At 39.1% G+C, this 21,436-nt stretch overlaps 1 protein-coding gene across 1 annotated transcript in view; it reads left to right on the top strand.

The window, feature by feature from the left end:
- The window catches only part of LOC124160511 (zinc finger SWIM domain-containing protein 8), a 53,921-nt gene that overhangs the window by 12,579 nt on the left and 19,906 nt on the right, over nucleotides 1–21,436 (top strand). Inside the window, exons 3-14 of the mRNA XM_046536370.1 lie at nucleotides 2,546–2,908; nucleotides 3,710–3,885; nucleotides 4,451–4,624; nucleotides 4,955–5,091; nucleotides 5,919–6,114; nucleotides 7,715–7,951; nucleotides 8,396–9,709; nucleotides 11,627–11,860; nucleotides 12,878–13,048; nucleotides 13,952–14,138; nucleotides 15,983–16,160; nucleotides 18,800–18,956. Coding sequence (XP_046392326.1) covers nucleotides 2,546–2,908; nucleotides 3,710–3,885; nucleotides 4,451–4,624; nucleotides 4,955–5,091; nucleotides 5,919–6,114; nucleotides 7,715–7,951; nucleotides 8,396–9,709; nucleotides 11,627–11,860; nucleotides 12,878–13,048; nucleotides 13,952–14,138; nucleotides 15,983–16,160; nucleotides 18,800–18,956 — 3,524 coding nt within the window. The remainder of the gene's footprint in view (nucleotides 1–2,545; nucleotides 2,909–3,709; nucleotides 3,886–4,450; nucleotides 4,625–4,954; nucleotides 5,092–5,918; nucleotides 6,115–7,714; nucleotides 7,952–8,395; nucleotides 9,710–11,626; nucleotides 11,861–12,877; nucleotides 13,049–13,951; nucleotides 14,139–15,982; nucleotides 16,161–18,799; nucleotides 18,957–21,436) is intronic.

Below are 21,436 nucleotides of genomic sequence, written 5' to 3'. Positions count from 1 at the left end.
GGGTGGTAGTTTCCTAGCGAAAACATTTTGGCGTGTAGACGCTTATTCCTAGAGCTAAATCGATATATCTAAGCTTCCGTTCCTTCGAAATGTTAGCGACGTTAGCGAAATCGTCAGCGATTCGAAGCAAAACAAAGGAAAACCTAGGAAGGGGAATGATGCATCCGCGGTGATTACACATAAGCGGCGAATGAAATCAGCAAATCTTCTTGCCTCTTCCCGTAAAAGGCTTGAGGCCGTTTTATACGTGGCACGTAATTGCACAATCTGACGTGTGTGCGAAGGTGCAATCAAAATTGCGATCATGCATTCGCGCAATTGCACGCCATAGTGAGAAATTCATACAGTTCTAACGTGCGGCTGTAACCGTGCCCCGTGTAAAACTGTCCTTAGGAACTTCGATGTTTCGCCGCCAATTACTCTGCTCTTGGAGAGATGGACGAGAAAACATTTAAATACGATTCATTTATTTCAAACCCTTAGTAATTCGGCGTTAAAACAGTTGGTTAACGTGCTCATTTTTTAATGTAATTTTTCGTCGCCGTTTAAATAGGTTACCGAGGTTCGATGATATCGAGTCTCACAAATCATATTAGTTCTTGTGAGTGCATAAATGGTGCCCGAACCCGCCGTTCTTTAGCGCCGATGCAGATGTTAAAAATAGCCTCGGAATGGAGCGATTTTTCATGGCGCGTATTTGAGTGCATGAGCTATTGGGAAAGCCAAAAGGGTTTCTTTAGAACCCAGGTTGTGGAAGAGAGCTCAAGTGCCAAAATACATATGTATTTCTTTCAGGGGATGATAAATGCTATATGTTTTTCAAAGTTTTGATAAATTGCCTTATTTGCTCATTTAAATCTCAGACTGAGCGTATTTTCCAGCAGTCATTAGAATTTTGTAGTATTTGTGCTAGGTCAATATTAATTGTTACAACTTAGGAATGGGAAAATTTGTCCAGGGTTCCCTGTATGCTTATTGCCTCAAAATCAATTGTTCCAATATCATACCTTCAAATTATAAAGTATGTAAATCATGGTAGTTGCTGTGCCATGTCTGGAGGCCTGTTTACAAGATACATTAACATGTACAAGTTAATGTCTGTTTGCGTGAATGATTTTTATGGACCGGAACGGAGCATGTACGAATACATGAACCAAATTAGAACAGGTTCTATTTTCTGTGCATGCATTCACACAAGTTGGGTGGTTACACGGTGCATTTTGGCGTTCATTCTCGCGTTCATACATTAAGACATTAACCCGTATGTGTTAATGCACCATGCAAATAGGCCTTGACAGAAAGACCAATATTTGTTTTAGTATCCCAGATATATCCTTCTGGAGGTTTGGTTTTTGTGAAATCAAATCAGGATACGCAACCATCAAATTGACCGTGTCACACATGGGTTATTTGCTCTTTTATATCTTACCATATTGCGTCTGGTTATTCTTTCAATTACTTTGCCCTTGTAAATTATTAAATTTATTTTTCACTTTTCATAAAGTACAAGGTCACCATCATGAGTATTTCTCAAAAAATATCATTACTCACAAGTTCGGCCACTTTCAATTTTATAGGTGAATATTTTTCCATTTACATAAATATGTACTGCCACTCAAACTAATTTTTATTCTTAAAACTCTTTCCTTGGCTGATATAAAATTTTTTTCTTAGTTTACACAATTCTATGGTTTTTAAACCATTCTTAAATTTATACGCTTCTTGTTCGACTTTTTCTAACTAATTTTTGAAAAATTGATAAGTCATTCTAAAATGAAGAACTTCTCAGTACTCTAGTCTCATCATTGTCCAAATTATAAACATTTGAGAATTGAAAGTTTTCACAATGCTCACCAGCAAGGCCATTTTCTGTGAATTTTTAAATGGCTGTAACTTTGTGAGCAATTAACTTAGAAAATTTGGATTGGCCAATTTTTTAATCATTTCTGTATGCTTACAGCATTTATGTATTTTTTTGAAAAATATCCAAGATGGTGATACTACACCTTCTTTCTACATGAATATAAATGGAATAATCCAATGGTAATACGTACCCAAATATCCATAAGCCCCTAGAAATGGCGTATCTCATGTATGAAGATTTTTTTATTTATTTTGTGAGGTGTATGATAGTAAAATTTATAAAGCAATGCTTTTCAAGTAAGTGTTTCACTTTCTATCGTCTACTATTCATTCTTAATGGGCACAACTCAGGTTTCGTAGTGTAATTAGACATATCTTATTATTACATTCATATTTGTACAATTGTAGAGGAGAGGGATTGAGTACTCTCTCTACTCTTAACTTCCCCCAATCTCTCTTTTCTGTACGCAAGCTGTGAAGAGATTTGGATGTAATCACCTGAAGATGTAACAATACTATGAAACCTGGATTATCCCCAGAAAAATAAATTGAGAACCGTGCCAAGTATAATATTGTTATTTTCCATAATAGAAATGTTTCGGTGACAAAAACATGAGGTTTTCAGTTATGCAAAGGATTTTACTTTTGCTGAGGGATTGAGCTTTCATCTTTGTGTTTTCAGATGGTCAGAGCAATGGGTTTGGCACTGGCGGTGGTCTCAGTGGGGTTGGAGGGGCAGGTGGTGGTTGCATCATCTCTGGGATCGGTTCGGTTGGCAGCAGTGGAGGGCAGCACCAGAATCAAGTGGGGAGCCTGGTGGAGATGTGTGCCCGCTGCGTTGCGTCTCACATTCCTTTTGAGCTCGTGGAGCACGTTTATCCTCCGGTGCCTGAGCAGTTGCAACTGCGCATTGCCTTCTGGAGCTTCCCCGACAATGAGGAAGACATCAGACTTTATTCGTGCCTTGCCAACGGCTCCGCTGACGAGTTCCAGAGGGGCGAGTACCTTCTCAAAAATCGAGCAGTTAAGGACACTTTGCAAATTGGTGAGTGTGGTGACCATTGGAATTGATAGATACTGTGTCATCTTCTTCCTGACCTCATGGGTTATTCTGTATTTCTGTATGAAAATGACTAAATTTCAAGAGCTGTTGCATCTTAATATCAAATGTTCAATGGGCAATTCATCGATCAAGGCAACAACAGTTACACCATTGGAATGAGCCATTCCTGTGCAAGCTAGCCACTACTTGTATATTGTAGGTGATAACTTTCTGAACTTCCAAGCAATGCATTTATTTGGTAAAGCTGTGATGTGTATTGGACCCCAAATTTGGTAATATGGAATTACCTCCTTCATATAATTCTGTTAGGTGGGATACCTTTTGATCGTGATATTTTTCTTTTTAAGTTAAATATTTTGGAATTTTCATCTCTGGACCAGTAGTTTCATTAATTTAGTATGTATCCCAATGGGTGTTAGTTTTTTTTGTTAGTTAGTCTGTTGATATTTGTAAAATAAGTGTTAATTCTCTTTGTAATTTCATACGGCTCTTTCCAGTACTTGATAAGAAGTATATCGTATTTCTCCGAATATAGTCCCTCCCCTAATTTCGAGGCTTCAGTTTTGGGAAAAATTATAAAAATGCCTCTGAATATAGTCTCCTCTTTACTTTTACCATTGGCATTTTTGGAAAAAAAGGGGGGCTATATTCAGACAAATACAGGATTATGTGTATTTAGGAGCTTCTTCGTGGCTCAGATTTCATGTCCATGTAACACTGTCATACCTGTATTCTGCCTGAAGTTGATTTCCTCTGAATTTTATTCCGTATTTTACTTTTCAGGATTCCACCTGAGTGCTATTGTCACTCCTCCACCCACAGTTGGCCAGGGAAGTGGCCAGTTTAATGTCGCAGTGACCTTTGACAGAAGGCGAATAACATCATGCAACTGCACTTGTTCCTCAATTGCCTGCTGGTGCTCTCATGTTGTGGCTGCATGTTTGCACCGCATTCATTTGGTGAGTGTGCTGTGGAAATTGAGCATTACTTTACCCTGGAATGCCCATGTGATAGTCACCTCTGCAAGGCTTGTCCCTGAATCATGCTCTGTATTACATAGCTAATGTTCACCTCCTTCTATTAGCAACTTTATTTGCTTTATGTAATTACCCGTAAATAGTTTGGGGTCATTCCTATGTTAGTTATATGCCCAACTTGGTTGATTGGGTGGATAGAAAATGTTTTGAAATCATCAATCCTACTTTTAACTGGATGCAGTTCTCTGCATAGTACTCTCATTGGCTAATAATTTAACACCGACCTAATTCTTCTGTTTTTCATCCTACATAACCTGCTCTATGTATCCCATCCCATTTCTTCTTGCACTCTTTGCTATGTCCTTCAAATCATCCATCCATTTCATCTTCATCATTTTTCTGTAACTCCACATTGCCATGGCTTCCAACCTTGGCTTTTATCCTGCAGAAAGTTAAATAAGAGATTAATTGGTAGAAATTATTGTGGTTGTCATTGATGTGAAAGAACATCCAGAATTGTCTCTTATGTGGAATTTCAATATTTCAGCCAACTCAGGTATGTTTGAGAGCACCTGTATCGGAGTCCCTCTCAAGACTTCACCGTGATCAGCTGCAGAAGTTTGCTCAATACTTAATCAGTGAGCTGCCTCAGCAAATACTACCTACAGCCCAGCGCCTTCTTGATGAACTTCTGTCATCCCAGCCTTCTGCTATCAACACGGTAATCTTTTTGATAGGTCTTTCAAAAAAATTTTATCAGTGGTTTTTCTTTTGAGTTTGAGTAGTAGTCCTGTGAGACCATGCATTCCTAATTTTTATTTACTGCTATTATTATTTGTTTTCAATTCAGATATTATTCTGTTAATTGTACAAGTATTATTATATAAAAATTCCTCATATAAGTATTTTTAATGGTTTAATATCAATACTTTCATTTGGAAATTTTAGGGTCATCTGGAATTACTTGAATTTAATTGTTAAACTAAAATATGTTCTAATATGTGTAATCTCCTTAGTGAGTGGTGTCTGAAATTATTAATGCTCTATTTAGGTATGTGGAGCCCCTGACCCAACAGCTGGTGCATCAGCCAATGACCAGACTTCTTGGTATCTAGATGAGAAAACACTCCATGACAACATCAAAAGAATTCTTATCAAATTTTGTGTTCCAGCTCCAATCGTTTTCAGGTTAGTTTTCTTTATTAGGGTTACTACATATTTGTAATCAATTTTGGAAATTTCATTAGCATTGTGGATTTCTTTTCCTGAGTATTCTTGTAGAATCAGAATTACAGTAAGCTCTTGCAAATAGTTGTCCTTGAGGCCTCCTACCCCTGACCCCTGCTCTGCTTTGCTCTGACCATGTGAAAACACACCTAGATGAAAGCTCAATCCCTCAGCAGAAATAAAAATATTTGCATTACTTTTATCTTCAGGTTTTTTCTTTGAAACCTTTCCTCTATGGAAAATAACTTTACATATTACCTGAGGAAAACAACTTTCACAGTCTGCCTAGTTGAAAAAAAATATTTGGCAAGCATTTCAACAAAAAAAAACTATCCACACCTTTCATCTATGTATTGTGTTTATATGTGATTAATCGTTCATTATTCATGCAGTATCCAAGTTGCGAACATACTTTTATCCTTACCATGTCATATGATCTTGTTAGCTTAAAATTTATCATTTGAAGCCTCAGGGAAACATGCAGCACATAAATAAATAAAATGCATAATAGTGGTGATGTCACACAGGTTTGATTGATTGAACTCGCCTAACTGCATATACTTCCCGTATTTTTCCTTCCTGTTTATAAATGATATGTGTTCACTTCCTGAAATCTGAAATGCTTTTGTTGCTTATACCTACTTCCAAGACAATGAGGAGGCACACTTGGACTCTGTCAGAAGCTTTTATCCCAAGGAAAGTCCTTCATTGGGATTTTTAATTATATTGTATTATAATTAAATCTTTCATTGATGCACTTTGTTTGTCATTTCGTGTGTTCCTTGCAGTGATGTCAACTATCTGGGAACAACTGCTCCTCCAGCAGCTGCTGAGTGGTGCAGTCTACTGCGTCCTTTGCGTGGTCGAGAGCCGGAAGGGATGTGGAACTTACTCTCCATTGTCCGGGAAATGTTCAAGAGGAATGACAGGAATGCTATACCTTTACTGGAAATAATAACTGAAGAATGCATGGCTTGTGAGCAGGTAAGAACAAACTTTCAAATTATGGAAATACATTTCTCAAGTTTGGAAGCAAATGCAAGATCGCAAATTTGTCAGGCCACGAGCAACCCTCACCCTCAGCATTCCTCGATGTATACTGGGAAAATCAATTGCATATTGTGGGAGGCCATTTCTGGAGCCAATTATTTTTCATTCAACGAGTATTCCCCATTTTCCCCTGCCTCCTTTTTATCTCATCCGATATTGTAATATTTATGAATTGATATTTTTTTTAAATTTTGAAAGTGTGTGTGTTCATGTGCTAAAGTTAGTACTCAGTAGTTATTTGGTTCATAGCTGTAGTGGTATCAATTGAGCCCCTTAAACACCTATCAAGCTCGTGCGGGCATGGGGAAAAAGCTCTGCCAGATTTCATTTCAGATATCTTAGTGGCTGAGAAGCAGGCCCAAGTTTTTTGGAGGTGAAGGCATGTGACTTTCTGGAAACCAACCAAAGTGCGATAGGCCTAGCCTCCGGGAAATTGTCACTTTCAGACCTCCATGGCATACACTTTGTGAGTAAATTAGCTCTGTTGCCAAGTAGAGGGGGGGTTTTGGGACAGTCTTTTGTACCCATTCACTTACAAATTTTTTGCAAAATTATGGCTACGCCCACCTCTCTCTGTACCCATCTCTCATACCTAGTGTTGCAGGTCCCCCTTCCTGCCACAACGCATCTCGAGACATTCCGAGCTTGCTTAACTGGGCCAGTTTCAAAGATATTTGAAATGGATCATAGGTGCCTGGCATGCCCATACTGGCATGCTTATTCAAAAGACACAAAGCATTAAATCCAACTCCTAAGGTTGATCTCTCGGAATATAAACCTGGTGGCTTAAGGTCAGTTGATGAAGTGGTCAGTTGATTTTCACAAGCTGTAAATGAATCCTTTTGGTTGAATATGCAATAGGGTAGTTTTCTTCATCAAAGAAAACAAAATGCATTGATTGTGATTCCTTACCCACCATTAGTGTATTCATAATATACAAAATTATTTGGTTTTAGAAATTCCAGTTTAGACGAATGGCAGTGGTCAATTTTAACCTCATTTGAAAAAGGCCAGATTGGGGCCCATGCGATTCCACTCCATGTGACGTCACAGGGACCTAGTTTATATACGAGTAGATAGGAGTTTTACATCGTCTGAGATTATCAATGCATGCATGGGGCACAGAGCTCAGGGAAACATCTCTTAATAATTACCTATTAAAACTCCTATGGTCTGAAAGTTTCCTTTGTTTGATTGGGTAATAATAATCCTTATTGAAGCCAAGCGCTACGTACTCGTAGGATACTCTGCTACCTGCTAGCAGCCTGCGTCGTATCAGCGCACAAAGCCTTGCCCTAAGGACACCTCACACGGTGACAGCTGGAACCAGAAATAGGTCACACAGGGTTTCCCAGCATTCCTACTTTGCTGTCATGTTTTCGCGTGCTTGAAATTTTTCACTTTTCGTTTAAACGCGAAAAATAGATATTCAAAAATCTAGGAGCGTGAAATGCGTACTCCAGGAGTACTAATCTTTCGATTTAGGCAATAAAAAAATAATAGGAAACCGCCCTTTTCTAATTCTCTTTTCCAGATAATGGTTTGGTGGTTCAACACCAAGGTTGCTCTGCAGACAGGAAGCTCAGGGCCTGGAGGGAGGCATGGTGGCATTAACAGCAACAGTCATGCTCCACAGCACGCCAGTGCATCATTGTGTGATGAAATAGTGCAACTCTGGCGCCTTGCTGCTTTGAATCCTGGTTTATCACCCTCTGAAAGAGATGTTCTTCATGCACAACTAAGGGAGTGGCACTTGAAAATTGTCGAGAAGGTAATGCTTTTATTTCACACTCAAAATCCTGGTGAGGTCAATTATTGCTTTTCCCAAGAATGTATAGATATATCATGGCTACTAGGGCTTTTTTAAAGTAGAAGGTTAATTTACATCCAATTCGGCCTGTCTTATTTCTGATTTTCTTAATTGTTGCTGCTATGTCAGTAGTTCGTACAGGAAGTTGTTATTTCGATCAATATTTTATGAATCAAAACATTTGGTCTGGTATTCCATTCACATTTGTGTTTATTATTGTATTATCATTGCATTTCCCTTCACATCCCTAATCAATTGCTCTGTAAGTTTGCGTTAAACCATGCCCTTTTTTGAATTTAATGTTAAAACTTCATTCACAGCTATTCCAAAATCAAGAAGTTACTCTTAAATTTTTCTTTTTTGATTTTTATGCTTGGTTACATTTTGTAATTTCCTCTTTTGCAGGTGACCAAGAGCCGTGGGTCTACCGGAGGGGGTGGAGGTGGTGGAGGAAACAAGGGAGCCAATGGCTTCAAGAATGAAGTCGAGGTTTTTGGTGGTTTTAAGCCGGCCATCGAGGCGTGCTTCCTCACGTGGGATGACTATCCTATCCCTGGCATAACCTATTCTCCAGAGAGTCACTTGTATCATTGCCCATTTGCTTGTTTCCGCCATGGTCCCCTTACAACCTCAGGCGGCAATTCGGATTCCAATCACACACCACACGTAGTGAATCAGGTTAACGCATCATCTGCTGTGATCAACTGCGAACGCAGGCTACCTCTTCATCACATGTCTAGTCACCAACAACAGCCACATCAGCAGCCAAATGGATACCATTTCCAGTACAACGTTGCCTCCCACCACCACTTCAGCCACAACCCCCATCACTTGAACCATAACCACCACAATGGTGGGCACCATTCCACCCTACACCACCACAATCCACACCATAATGCCCATCAGCATTCCTCGGAGCAAGGTGGCATAATCAGTGGGAATGCAATGGCCCGATCCTTTGCGTCCCTCAACTTTGGCGGCCTCTCCGAATATGACATCAACTGTCATGGGGGTGGGTCGAGGCCGCGGGAGGATGACAGCGTCATGTCAAGCAGCCGGCAGTTCAGGGGCCCTGGCCACCACAAGTTGGCCCTGGACCCATCTCCGGCCAATCGTGGTGAGGGCAACCGAAGTAGTGTCAGTAGTGAAGGGTTTTGTGAGAACGATGGTGAAAACGATCTTTCAGTGAGCCTGCCAAACATTGAAGGTGCCGTGTGTGCCGCGGTGGATTCCGATTCTCAGGGAAGTAGTGATGCGAGTAGTTGTGGCCCCTCCCCGAAGTCGCCAACGGAAGTGGAGCCAATAGGAAACGTGGAGGACTCAGTCAATGTCATTGCTGGGACTTCGCGGAGTGATAATTTTGACCAAATTCCTCCACCTCAGGGTCAAGCATCGAGGGCGACCAAAGATGCTCATGAAAGTTCATCAAAGGTCACTGAAGAGCTTCCTCCAGAGCAAGACATTCCAGGTGCATCACAGGAGTCGTTTAGTGAACCGAGCAAACAGTGCACATCTCAAGGTGCTTCCTCCTCTACTCCAGCCAACAATGCCAGTGGTGACAGACCTTTGCCAGCTGACTCTTCCAACTCGTCTGACTCCAACTCGGATGAGTACAATGTGTACTATTATGATGCAAAAGCTGTCCACGGGAGAGGACCTGGGGGAGAAGTCGGAAGAAGGCTATTCTCTGACCAGGCGGGGCCATCTCAAAAAACTCAGGTTGGTGTCACATTTCTGAATTCAATATTTTGGTGTGTTGCATTTCAGGTTCAGAGAATAATCATTGAATACTGCATATGTCTTACAAGGGGAGTGTCCAAAATCAGGTCTCGGAATTCAAATAAATATAGCAAACTTGCAGTGTATTGAGTACTGGCCTTGAATCACCGGCATACGGGGTTACATAACCAATAGGCATTTAAAAAAGTGGCTCTCTAATGAAAACCCTTCCGAAAGGTGGTCGTTGGTGGTACAGTGTCAATGCTGCCCAAAATTTCACCTGAGGAAATTTTTTCTTCGTCTGGTATCCATTTTTCTTGCTCAGAAGCCTGATGTTCTCCCCTCTTTTAATGCTTTCTTTCACGAAAAACTTGTTTTTGTGGGAAAAATAATATGTTTGCACTTACCAAAAAAAGGATAAAAAAAGCTTCCATGTGAGAAAAATGGTAAAGAAATGAAGAAAATAATTTTTTGAGTGAGACTTGAATGCAGCCCTCTGCCGGAGAGTTGTCATAGTAGCCACTGGATCATTGATGCTGTGATGGGTGGGTTTTCAGAGGGGTATTCATTAGATTTGAAATTTTGAAAGGCCTTTTTTGTTAAAAGTATTGGTTATATAACCCCATATCAGAGTGATTTGTGGACAGCATCCAATGGACTGCAAATATATTTAGTTCGGTTGAATTCAGTTTTCTGGTTTTTGGACACTCCCCTTGATACAGATTGAGAGGGAATCTTCTCCCTGAATGGAGACCTCTGCTGACCTTGATGTCGCAGATCTTTTGTAGATTCTGTACCTCCAAGCCTGGTAGTCATTCAGTTGAGATGTGTCTCAAGATTTAATTAGTGTGGTTAATCATTTTGTATTCATGATTTTTTGCTGGCTAGTGGCTGGAAAAATAAAGATTTTTCACCTGTTAAAAATAACCATTTTTCGGAGTTATTTTTACCAGTCACCGGTAAAATGTGTGACTTTTATCGCCAAGTTTAAAAGTTATGCACCACTTTGAAGAGATATGCCTGATAATATTGAGCATACAGCTTAGCACAGACTTCTAGGCCTTGCTGTATCCACAGTTTTTTATTTATTTCAAAAGCTATTATTATAAAGGATGTAAAAGAGAAGAAATATGTAGCTATGAAAAGATTAGCGGATAGGAGAGAGAAATGGAGAGCTGCGTCAAACCAATCTTAGGATTGTTGACTAATGATGATGATTTCAAAAGCCCACATACAGCAATTATTGCCAATTTACAGTGGCGCAATAACAAGAATATGTTCATCATAAGCTTTCTGATGGTACACGGCTTATAACTCATTATATAGTGATTCTCACTATAAGCCATACTCACTAAAATAAGCTTCCACTGTATGTGCTTGATCTTTGAGCTTAGGGATAAAAAGGCTGTGTAAAATGTTTCTTACCTATTTTTGTTTTTCTAGGTTAATCACCATCAATCTTTTCTCCAAATATTCCCCATACCACCTTTTCTTTTTATTATTTATTCATCCTCATTATGTTTGCTCACTGATTCTTTGCCAGTGCTCGACACCTAAAAATCAGTGGTACACATCTATGAAATACCTTGTAGATTAATATTTTTGATATTTTATTTTGCACTGGAATCAATCAGACCATGGCCTTTTGGTTTTGGTGTGCTGCAGTGTTTTTGAGTTAAGCAAATTTCAACTCTTACTAATTTCTTTTTCACTGGTGATATTTACCTAATCAAATTTTAAAAATTCTCTGTGCTTAATTTGTGCAATAGTGATAGATTGAGTTAACTATTTTGCTTTGGTTGAGAAATTTGAAGAGTAAATGTGTGTATGCGAAAAAATTCTATACAAAAGAGGAAATTATTTAGCAAATGGCAGTACGTAAACAGTGATGAATAATATAATTTTGTGATTTTACAGGGCAATCAAAGTGCATTATCAAATTTGGCCTCTCCTGGAACGATATTTGCCAATCTCCGACGTGTTGAAGACTCCTGGGAAATCCTCTTTGCCCGTGCTGAAGGCCTCCATGCCCACGGACATGGCTGGGAGGCTTGTACTCTTGGTGTCAAACTGGCTGACGAGATGCTTGCCAACCCCCCAAACCTCATGGTTGAGCTGCCACCGCCTGTGTCCAAAGGCAAAAGAAGAAAAGTATGTCCTTGTTGTAGAATATTTTCATAGTCTGCCTTAGGGATGTTATACCCTTCTTCGGAACTGACGGCGGCTGACCTTGAGCGTGCTCGAAACCCACCCACTCTTCTAGCCAATCACAGAAGAGCGACAGGAGAAAGTGATTAGAAGCCCCCAGTCTCTCTCCGAATTCTGTGCAGTGCAGATTGCTCTCCTGCTAACACTGTTGCCAAACCAAATCTGTGGAGATTGCATAGCATTCATCCGAGAATTTTCCACTACCCCCGAAAGTACCGTTATTCCCAAGGCTGGCAAGGCTGGTCGGCCAGATGGAGGGGAAAAGGGAAGGGGATTGGGGGAACGGAGAGGTGGAAGGGGCAGCGCTTCTGATTTGCGCTACTTGCTATTTTCCACCCAGCCACCGTCAGTTCAGAAAAATGGTATAATAACTTCCTGTGATTTTGCACATTTAATTCTCAGTAATTCAATGTTAAAATGAGGCTACCACAAATGCATTGGCCATTATATTTGGATAAGATTATGTAATAATTACTTGGATAAGGTTTATCATGATGAGAATAGTGATTAAAGCCTTTTTTGTAGAGTTAAAAAGTTAAGTGACTTAGGTTCTTAGCCTGCAAATTAATTGATTAAAAATTTACTCTGTGAGAATATACTTTATTGGAGTTATATTTTTAATACTTAACCTTTTTACCAATATGGCCTTTGAATTAATAATTGAAGGTATTTTCAAGACTGTGATATATTTATGGTAGACCTTGGGGTAGCTTGGTCTCTCGAATAATTGTCTCAGTTTGTTCCTCATAGATGATTCGCACATTGCATAATTCCAGGGGCAGAGAAATTAATGCAAGCATATGAATTTATCTTCTGCCATGACTCTTAATGTTAGATTAGTGCACAATTTACCCTTTAGCTGCACCTGTAATTCGTGTTCTTTTATCTTATAATTTGATGCTAGTACATGAGTTGTTGTTGGTTCTTGTGAAATCATTTTTTTCCCTCATCCACATACAGTTGAATCCAGCATCCCATCAAATCAGCTGTCTGGCTTCAGCCACCCTTTCCAAGTGCGCCTTCCTGTGTCAGGTTCTAGCAGAGTATCCTGAACACCATCATCTGGCTTTCAAGATAGGGCTCTTCGGGCTAGAGTTACCTCGTCCCCCAGCCAGCACAAAGCCTCTTGAAGTAAGTTGCACTTTTGCCATAGGTTTAGAAGATTTTGTTGTATTTATGTCAAAATTTTGAATTTTGGTTTTTAATTTTGCTGGTAATTATTTAAGTTCATAACTCATGCTCATCCCTCCCTGGCTTAGAGTGTACTTTTAGTTGTTGGAGGAAATACAAGTGTTTCTTAAGAATGTTAATGTATGGAAGAAACAAAGCTGTTTTTTCCATATTTTTAGCTCTTCCTTCATATTCAGATGGATGTGAATAAACTGGATTCCTAAGTTTTTTTATGTTACCGTGAAACCTCTCGTTAACAAAATTCATGGGACCAATATTTTGCAGTTTATTCCTCATAGATGATTCCCATTTTGCATGTTGCCAGGGGCACAAACAAATTATGCAAGCCTGCATGAGCTGTCTTCATTCTACCTTTGCATGCTTCAAAACCATAGGAAAACTGCTGATTCCTGCCACTGAAATGAGAGCTGCGTGCAAGGAACCACATTTTGGAGGCACCAGTTTGTATTATGCCATCACTTCACATGCTTTTTCATTGGTTTACAAAAATGTGTACAGCGTGGCGATGAGTGTGATGCGAAATTTTGATCCATTTCTTTGGGAGCACATTTTCTACATCTCGCTCAGTGGTATTATAAGTCTTATATGCCACAAGAATATAGTTAAACCTTCCTCCTGGATTAAGATAATTGCTTTTGTCTTTAGCCACTTGCCTCACTTATGGAAGCCACTGGAGTAGAGTTACATCTATCTCTTTGCATATAGCAAGCTATTGTTTGATTGTGTTGTTGTAAATTCTAGCGCTGAATATATTTTTCCTGAAATATTCTATCCATGGGAGCAAGGACTCATAATTAAACTGTGGATGTATCTGAATATACACCATTTTGTCTCTTTCTTCAGGTGAAATTAGCCAATCAGGATGCTGAATTAGTTCAGCTGCTAAAGAGAATACCCCTTGGCCATGCGGAATTGAGGATAATTCGAGACCGTGCAGAACAACTCAGAGATGGGACTTTGCGATCCAAGGGAGATGGACTCCTTCCCTTTATGCTTGCTGGATTCATTGCTGATGCTCTACTACTCACTGGTAATATTCTATCTTGTGTCTTACTAGGTTATTATACTCTTGATACTAGCATATGCTTCTTGTTAACTCTTTTACTGCCAGTCCATTTCAGGTGGTATGTAGAAGACTGCCAAGGCTATTTTCAGGAATTAGCAACATTTCAGATTTAAAAATTTTTCAGCTACTTAATTTTATTTAATACGTCTAGATGGCTGATATATCGGCCCTGTGGCAGTAAAAGGGTTAAGGAAGGGGGTATATTGTTAAAATTCATTATGGTTTTGATGGTAATTATGCACTGTTTTCGTTACGAGTGCTCTTGTTACTAAAGGGTTTCATTTCATGAACAGGTTTTATGGACCGCACCCTTCCTGAAGCGGTTCATGGAACGAAGTTTTGTTACATTTCACATTCCTTTGTAAATTTCTGCTTGAGGCTTTGGAAGCGCTGGATTGCATTTCTCTCCATTGCTTTTCGGGTTAGCTGCGTTGAAGTTGAGCTCTGATGACATTTCTTGGCCTCTGCTGGCCGCATCTTCAGATCAGGTCTGGTATCAACAGAGCCAGTACTTGTTCCTTACTAAGAATGTCAATTCCACTCTATCTCTGCATCAAGTACTTTTTCTTTAGCACCTCTTGTTTTATCCTGCTATTTTGCTCATTCTTCATGTGTGTGCCCACAAATTAACTGCTCTTGTGTAAGCTCCCAGCGGTAATCAATGTTTGTGTTGGGCCAAGCAGAATTTAACTTCCCATATTTATATCGATCAATTTGTATGAAAATATTTGTTTCTCTTCTTTTGGAAAGGTGTTTCATGTTCCCTCCTGCGATTTTCTGAACATAATAAGATGACTGAGCAACAGGATGCGTATGACTCTTTGTAGCATTTTTGCCTACTTTTTCTTTCTTTAATTTTCCCCATAAATAGGTAACATAGTGTAGGGCCCTCAATTTTGAAGAGTAAGTTGTATCAACATAATTTTAATTTCAAGAAAGAAGGAAAGAGACCCTGGAAACAGGCCACCCACCATACACATGATGACTAAGCTTGAACATAATGCTTCACCACAGTATTCAATGTCTTTGTAATGAAGCCTCGGAGCATAACCTAGCTGCGATTCATGTACAGCAGACTCCTGATTATCTGGCTGTGGTTTATCCGGGTTGCGGATTATCCGTGCACGATATTCACTCTCGCTCAATTTTTTGTGTGATCTTTAAAAAAATAAATACAATCGGACAGAAAATCATCAGAATTACTGCATTAATGCGAGGATACACAGGGCTTCTTATTTCCCTTAGAATCCCCTTCGTAAAACAGAAGCTATCTCACGCTAGCTGCATTCAAGGGAGCACCGTGTTCCTGTTTTCCAAGCCTCGCAGTACGGGACAGCGCTCCGTGATCATGGATACAAGTCCCACAGCAGTTGCAACCCGGGCAACATGTGTGAGATGCACCTACGTGGCGTGGTGCCTAACAGTGTACTTTTCGATGTCCAGCAGTGGTTTTGAAGCATTCGTGCAAACCACTTTTCTGTATCCGTGATCACGCAGCCATGGATGTGTAGTTTTCGAAACCAGGCCTTGCATGGAGCATTAATAATACGTGTACAACCATGTTATCGCCGCTAAAAAGATTGTGAACTTGCGAAGAAAACTCTCATTGAGTCCAGGAAGGACTCTAAAATAACAGAATACCTGCATAAATAATAATATATTGTTTGCAATAGGTAAATTAAGAACATTGCAAGACATTTAAGTGAAAGTTTCGGTTATCTGTGGTTTTCGATTATTTTTGCCGTCTCTCCCCATCATTAGCCTGGATAATCGGGAGTGTGCTGTATCTAATTATGTTCTCATTCCAGGCAATGGTAGTTCTGGAGGTGGAAGTGGGAGCGGTGGTCGTGATGGCCACATGATGAATGCCAGGCTGCCGACGGATGAGTCATTGGGCTTTGATGCTGCTGTGGCAGCTCTAGGACTGAAGGCAAACATCTCGGAAGCAGACCATCCTCTTCTCTGTGAGGGAACGAGGAGACAAAGGTTGGTCGTTTCTTATTTTGTATCAGTTTTCTGTCTCCCTGTGTGGTTCCATCATTTCTCTCAGTCCATCTAAAGTCAGTCCATCTAAAGTACACATTCAAATTATATATCCTGTACAGGAATGGCTCTTTGTGGGATTACTTGGCCACCAGCACTGAAAACAATGAGATCAGAGTAAATAGTAAATTTTTCTAAAAAAGGTGAACAATTTGTGGAACAAAAGTTAATATTGGAGAAATAGTTTAAGACCTATCCCACTCTGGAATGATTTTTACTAAAAATTTCACCACAATGATGTTTAAGCCATGTGGATGTTTGTAAAAAATATGTTATCATACAAGTGTAGCATCTTAGGTCCTTTAAAAATTCCAAGTATGGGGTAAGTTAAATATGTGCTGTTAATTGATAAAGGAAGTATTTAAGGCCATGTAAACATGTCATGAAGGTTAAAATAAATATCTGGAATGGAAATAGAAGAAAATGTTTGTAATTATTTTAAAAATAATGTCTCTCATAAAACAACCAATACACCCATGTCTCGTATAGCGCAGTTTCGATTAGCGCAATTTCGATATAGCGCAAATTCGTTCCTCGGGGAAACATTGCAACGCAGTGTAGCCTAATCAAAAATCTTAAACGCTCTCGTGATAAAACGTGAACTTGCGCTAAGTACACACGAAATTTCTATCATTTTACGCATATTAATATTATTGCTTGCCTCAAATCTTCTTTTTTGTTTACATATTAATCGAAATCCATTGCTGTGCAATGGCCAAAAGTATTACTCTTCATTGGGTCCAGATAGCTGGCCTACCGAAGTAATTTATCTCGTCTCCTTAACAGAATGATAATAAATAATTTAGATCGTTAATTAAGCATGGGGCTGGTGGAAATGATTTTTTTTCAGCAATACGGTTTGAGACGTATTTTTGCCGTCATAGGTTATCGGGCGATTGACTTCCAGGTAGAGGGTCTACGCTAAAGCCTTCAAGGTCATCGGTATTCACGGGGGAGAAATGGAGCGGTGGCCGAGTTGCGCATGAATAGCATCAACACATAAAAGGGTCCGCTATAGAGTCTCAAACACAATGGCTTCGTTCCCTCCCTGCAGTCGTAGGCCTTCTGCTTCTCAGGAATACAGTTCAGCAGTGGAAGGTGATTTAGATAGAGCCATACAGAGTAAAAACCAAGAGAATATGCCAAAAAATAGGAATGCGTATAGAAAAATCAAGAATTTATCAAGAAAAACTATAAACCTAGAAGAGGAATTGAAAGAGGACAATTGCTTTGAAAATGGAGAACGTCAAAGCGATATTGCGCGGAAGTTTAAACGCACGTTGCCTTATTCTGACTAAAGACGAAGTTAAAACATCAGTGACCTCAGCCGCACCAACTTCAACCAAGCGGTCTACACATACGGAAAGTTCATAGTGAATCAATACAAAAAGACGAGAGTGGTAATCGCTCCGAGACATTTAGTGAAAGCTCTGGTTGGTTCAAGAATTTAAACGGCAAGCAGGTATTTTCAGTGCGGCGATATCAGGTGAATCTGCAAGTGTTGATAGCGCAGCCACCGCAACATTTTCTGATGAACTCCAAGCTGTGATTGAAAGTGGCTCCTTTCCCCCTCAACCAGTTTTTAGTGTTGACGAGACGATATTGTTTTGGAAAAGAATGCAATCTCGTTCATTCATTTTCAGGGAAGGAAAACCTGGGTCAGGTTTCAAGGCATTTAAAGGCTGTTTCACGTAGCTGCTAATGACTCGGAGGACTTCAAATTAAAATGATTTATCATTCATAAACTCCGCTAGCTATGAAATGACATTCAAAGTAGCATTTTCCTGTCATTTTGATGAGCGACAAAAGGGCCTGAGTGACATAATAGTTGTTTTTAGACTAGTTTGAAAAATCGTCAACTGCCGGCAACGCATTACGATCCCCTGAGATAGCAGATGTTAGCCTACCCGCACGACAGGAGGGAATTTCAAAAGCACGTAAGAATTTTTTTTTTAACGTGAATAAAAGTCTTTGAATGCGTGCATACTATCTTTAAAGATACTTTAAACTATAAACATTTATATAAATAATGTTTTCTAAGGCTTTTTATGGGAATATAGATGTTTTAGAGGAAATTCTATATCCAAGAACTATGCTACCAGGAACGCATCCCTATCTTCCCAATGTTCAAACGCTCTCGTATAACGCAAATTCGTATAGCGCAAAGACCCCAAGGAACGCATCCCTTGCGCTATACGAGACATGGGTGTATATTTAATATGACACAGTACACATCCATTTCCTTTTTTCATTGTTACTTCACTGTTTTTTTGCCATGACATCCTGAAGTTTATTTTCAAGATAGAAAGGGGTTTTGTGTTGCATGTTAATCAGCCACAAGTACTATAATTTTATCCTACAGAGAAAATATTTAGAAAAAACTTGCCGTTCCATTTCTGTGTGTGGTAATAATGGCAAAAATCCTACTTTATGCTGTGGCATGCAGTGAGAATGTATCCCTTACAGTAATATAGATAGATGGAAGCCACTTAGATGAGTTTTTGTTTTAATTTGATTTCTTGATGTACATATTTCAAATCTACTTAAGTTTAGTGACTAATTTAGTTTCTTTGTATTTCTAGGGGAGACTTGGCTATTTGTTTGCTTGTGCATTACAAAGATGATCCAGAGAAATTGGCGAGGATCATGGATAAACTCTTGGACCGTGAAGTGCATCAGTTGATTAAAGCTCCAATTCTTAGTTCTTATTACTCTAATAATCCACCCACCACCAGCCAGGTATATTGTTTTTCATATTTATTTTTATTTTATGAAAATGGTACATACAGTGGAACCTGTTTAGTACGTTTCTGAAGGGACCACAAAAAATGAACGTACTAACCAGGAAAACGTGCTAACGATGAAAGTAAAAAATAGCAGTCGGGGTAATTGCAATCTGTGGAAAAGTCGTCATAATTACAATTACTATCGGTAGTTCTCCTAGGATCGCCTTCCTGAACTTTTTTCACCTTTGAAATCATGAAAATGTGCGCTACATTGAAAAACAATACCATGTGAATAAAAATCACAATGTTTCATAGATTTCCCGAAGACAATTACATGAAAACGGTGTCTTTCTCCCGTGATTTATCCTATATGTATCTATAGAAAGAGGACAAGTACAGCTAAGTCATTTATTTTTTGTCACACCATATTCGGAGAATATCAAAACAACCCTGAGTATGTCAACGGGTTGTTTTTAAACATCTTAAAAATTGGACAAAATTATATTAACCTTAAATTACGGCAACAGCCGAACACATTCGCGCCTCTGGAATAAAGCCATATCGATTGTTATAGCGATCGATATATTGAATAATAACACGCAAGATTATTAGATTACGAGGTAATTACAAGATTTTATATTATACAGTTGAAATTTACTTTTAAAATTTGTTTAATGTCGTCTGCTTTCGTGCCGAGATTAAGTATTTTTAAGCTAAGCTTCGCATGGAGATCCAGAGCATCGTCTGCTCCCGCAGCAGTAGTCAAATACGCACATACTACGTAGCATTGACGTCTTGCAGTACTGCTTTAGATAAAGTGGGAATTGGATAAGACTCATTTCTTCATCATAATAACTCGTGCAATAGCAAAAATTGCCCACTCGTGAAATTTGTGCGCAGTGGGCACTCCAGAGGCAACAGAAGGTGAGGAGCTCGGGGTGGGGAAAATTGGGGCTTCTCATTGGCTGCAGTTTTGCATAGTCAGACATTCCTGATAAATGGCCATATTTTATATTCATCGCGTCATAACAATTGAGAAATGCATTTGGATAAATCACGGTCGAAGAAAGATATGTGGAATGAATGCAAGAATTTTAATGGCTAGTAATAATAAATTAAATCATGAATTCGGAGCTTTACGACCCTTAAGAAGATACTGGAGAACGAATTGCGGGTTGCGTCACGGCTAGCAATTGAGCGTACTAACCAGGAAAGTGCAATTTTTTCGAATGTACTAACCAGATGCTTTTACCTGTATTTTGTTCCGATGGTACCGGGACCGAGAGAAATCGTCGTACTAAGGAGGAAAACGTACTAAGGAGGAACGTACTAACCAAGTTCCACTGTATTACAGTCAAAATGGTGGTTACCTAAACCTGTAACGTGCTTGTCATGCATACAATTTTGGTATGTACAAACTCTAGTTGCATGTCCTGGAAAACACAGCTAATTTTTTTTTGTTTTGTGCCCTATCTTAAATGGACCAATGCTAGCCAAGAAAGATTTTCAATTTCTGCTTAAGTCTTTTGGTGGCAAACATGGCAATATTTGTATGTTCAGTCTTTTTCATACTGCTGTCTTCTTAGTCCAGTTTGCATATTTTCCCGTAGTAGCCTTAAACTTTATCTTCCCACGTATTGCATTTACCAGGTATGGCTATTACTGAAAGTAAATTTTTGTTACCATTTCATTCTTAGGGACACAGTTGTATTACCACTGCAACTAGGCAATTACTGAAAGCAGTTGATAAAAATTCTTTGCATTAAAGAATTTATGGCATTAATGAAGTGCAACATTGATTATTATTTGGCAATGTGAAGTGTGTGCATAGTTTAAATATTTTTATATTACAGAAGATTCCGGTGAGTTGGGACATATCGGGACTTGTGCACTTTGCCTCAATTAAGCGGCTGCCCCAATTAAGTGAACTATCCTGTATATGGGCATAAACAAACATTGAAATGATAGAAAGAAGACTAATGAATGTTTATAATGCAACATAAGTTTATTAAATTATTAATTTGATTAATAAATCAGCGAGTTAAGTTAATTTATTATCATTTTTAAGAATTCTAACAAGTTAGTTAAAAATATTTTTCATAGCCTCGGGCGACACTCAATGAATGTCTTTTAGTAAGTCCTATTAAAGAAAAATCCTATCCTCTTGCGGATAGTATAACAACAAGAGCTTTCAAAATGGGGCAAGAATAGGAGCATTTCTGAAAAATAAGAGGAAATAAATCAAAGGAGGAAAATAAAAAAAAATAGTATTCTGAAAAAAAAAAATTAATTAAGCCGCGAGTATAGTCTATGTCGCCGACTCATGGCCCAATAAAGTGGCATGCTGTCCCAATTAAGCGGAGAATACTCTGGGATATTCCTCTGTTGGGTTCTGTTCTTCAAGATCTGCCCCAATTAAGCGTCTGCCCCAAGTAACCGGTGGACCCATTAAATGGAATCTACTGTATCTTCTGGCATTGCAATGGGGTCTTC

Source organism: Ischnura elegans, chromosome 6 (genome assembly GCF_921293095.1).
Source record: "Ischnura elegans chromosome 6, ioIscEleg1.1, whole genome shotgun sequence".
Taxonomy (NCBI): Eukaryota; Metazoa; Arthropoda; class Insecta; order Odonata; family Coenagrionidae; genus Ischnura; species Ischnura elegans.
The sequence above is the reverse complement of the archived record's forward strand: the minus strand, read 5'-3'. Positions and strand labels throughout refer to the sequence as shown.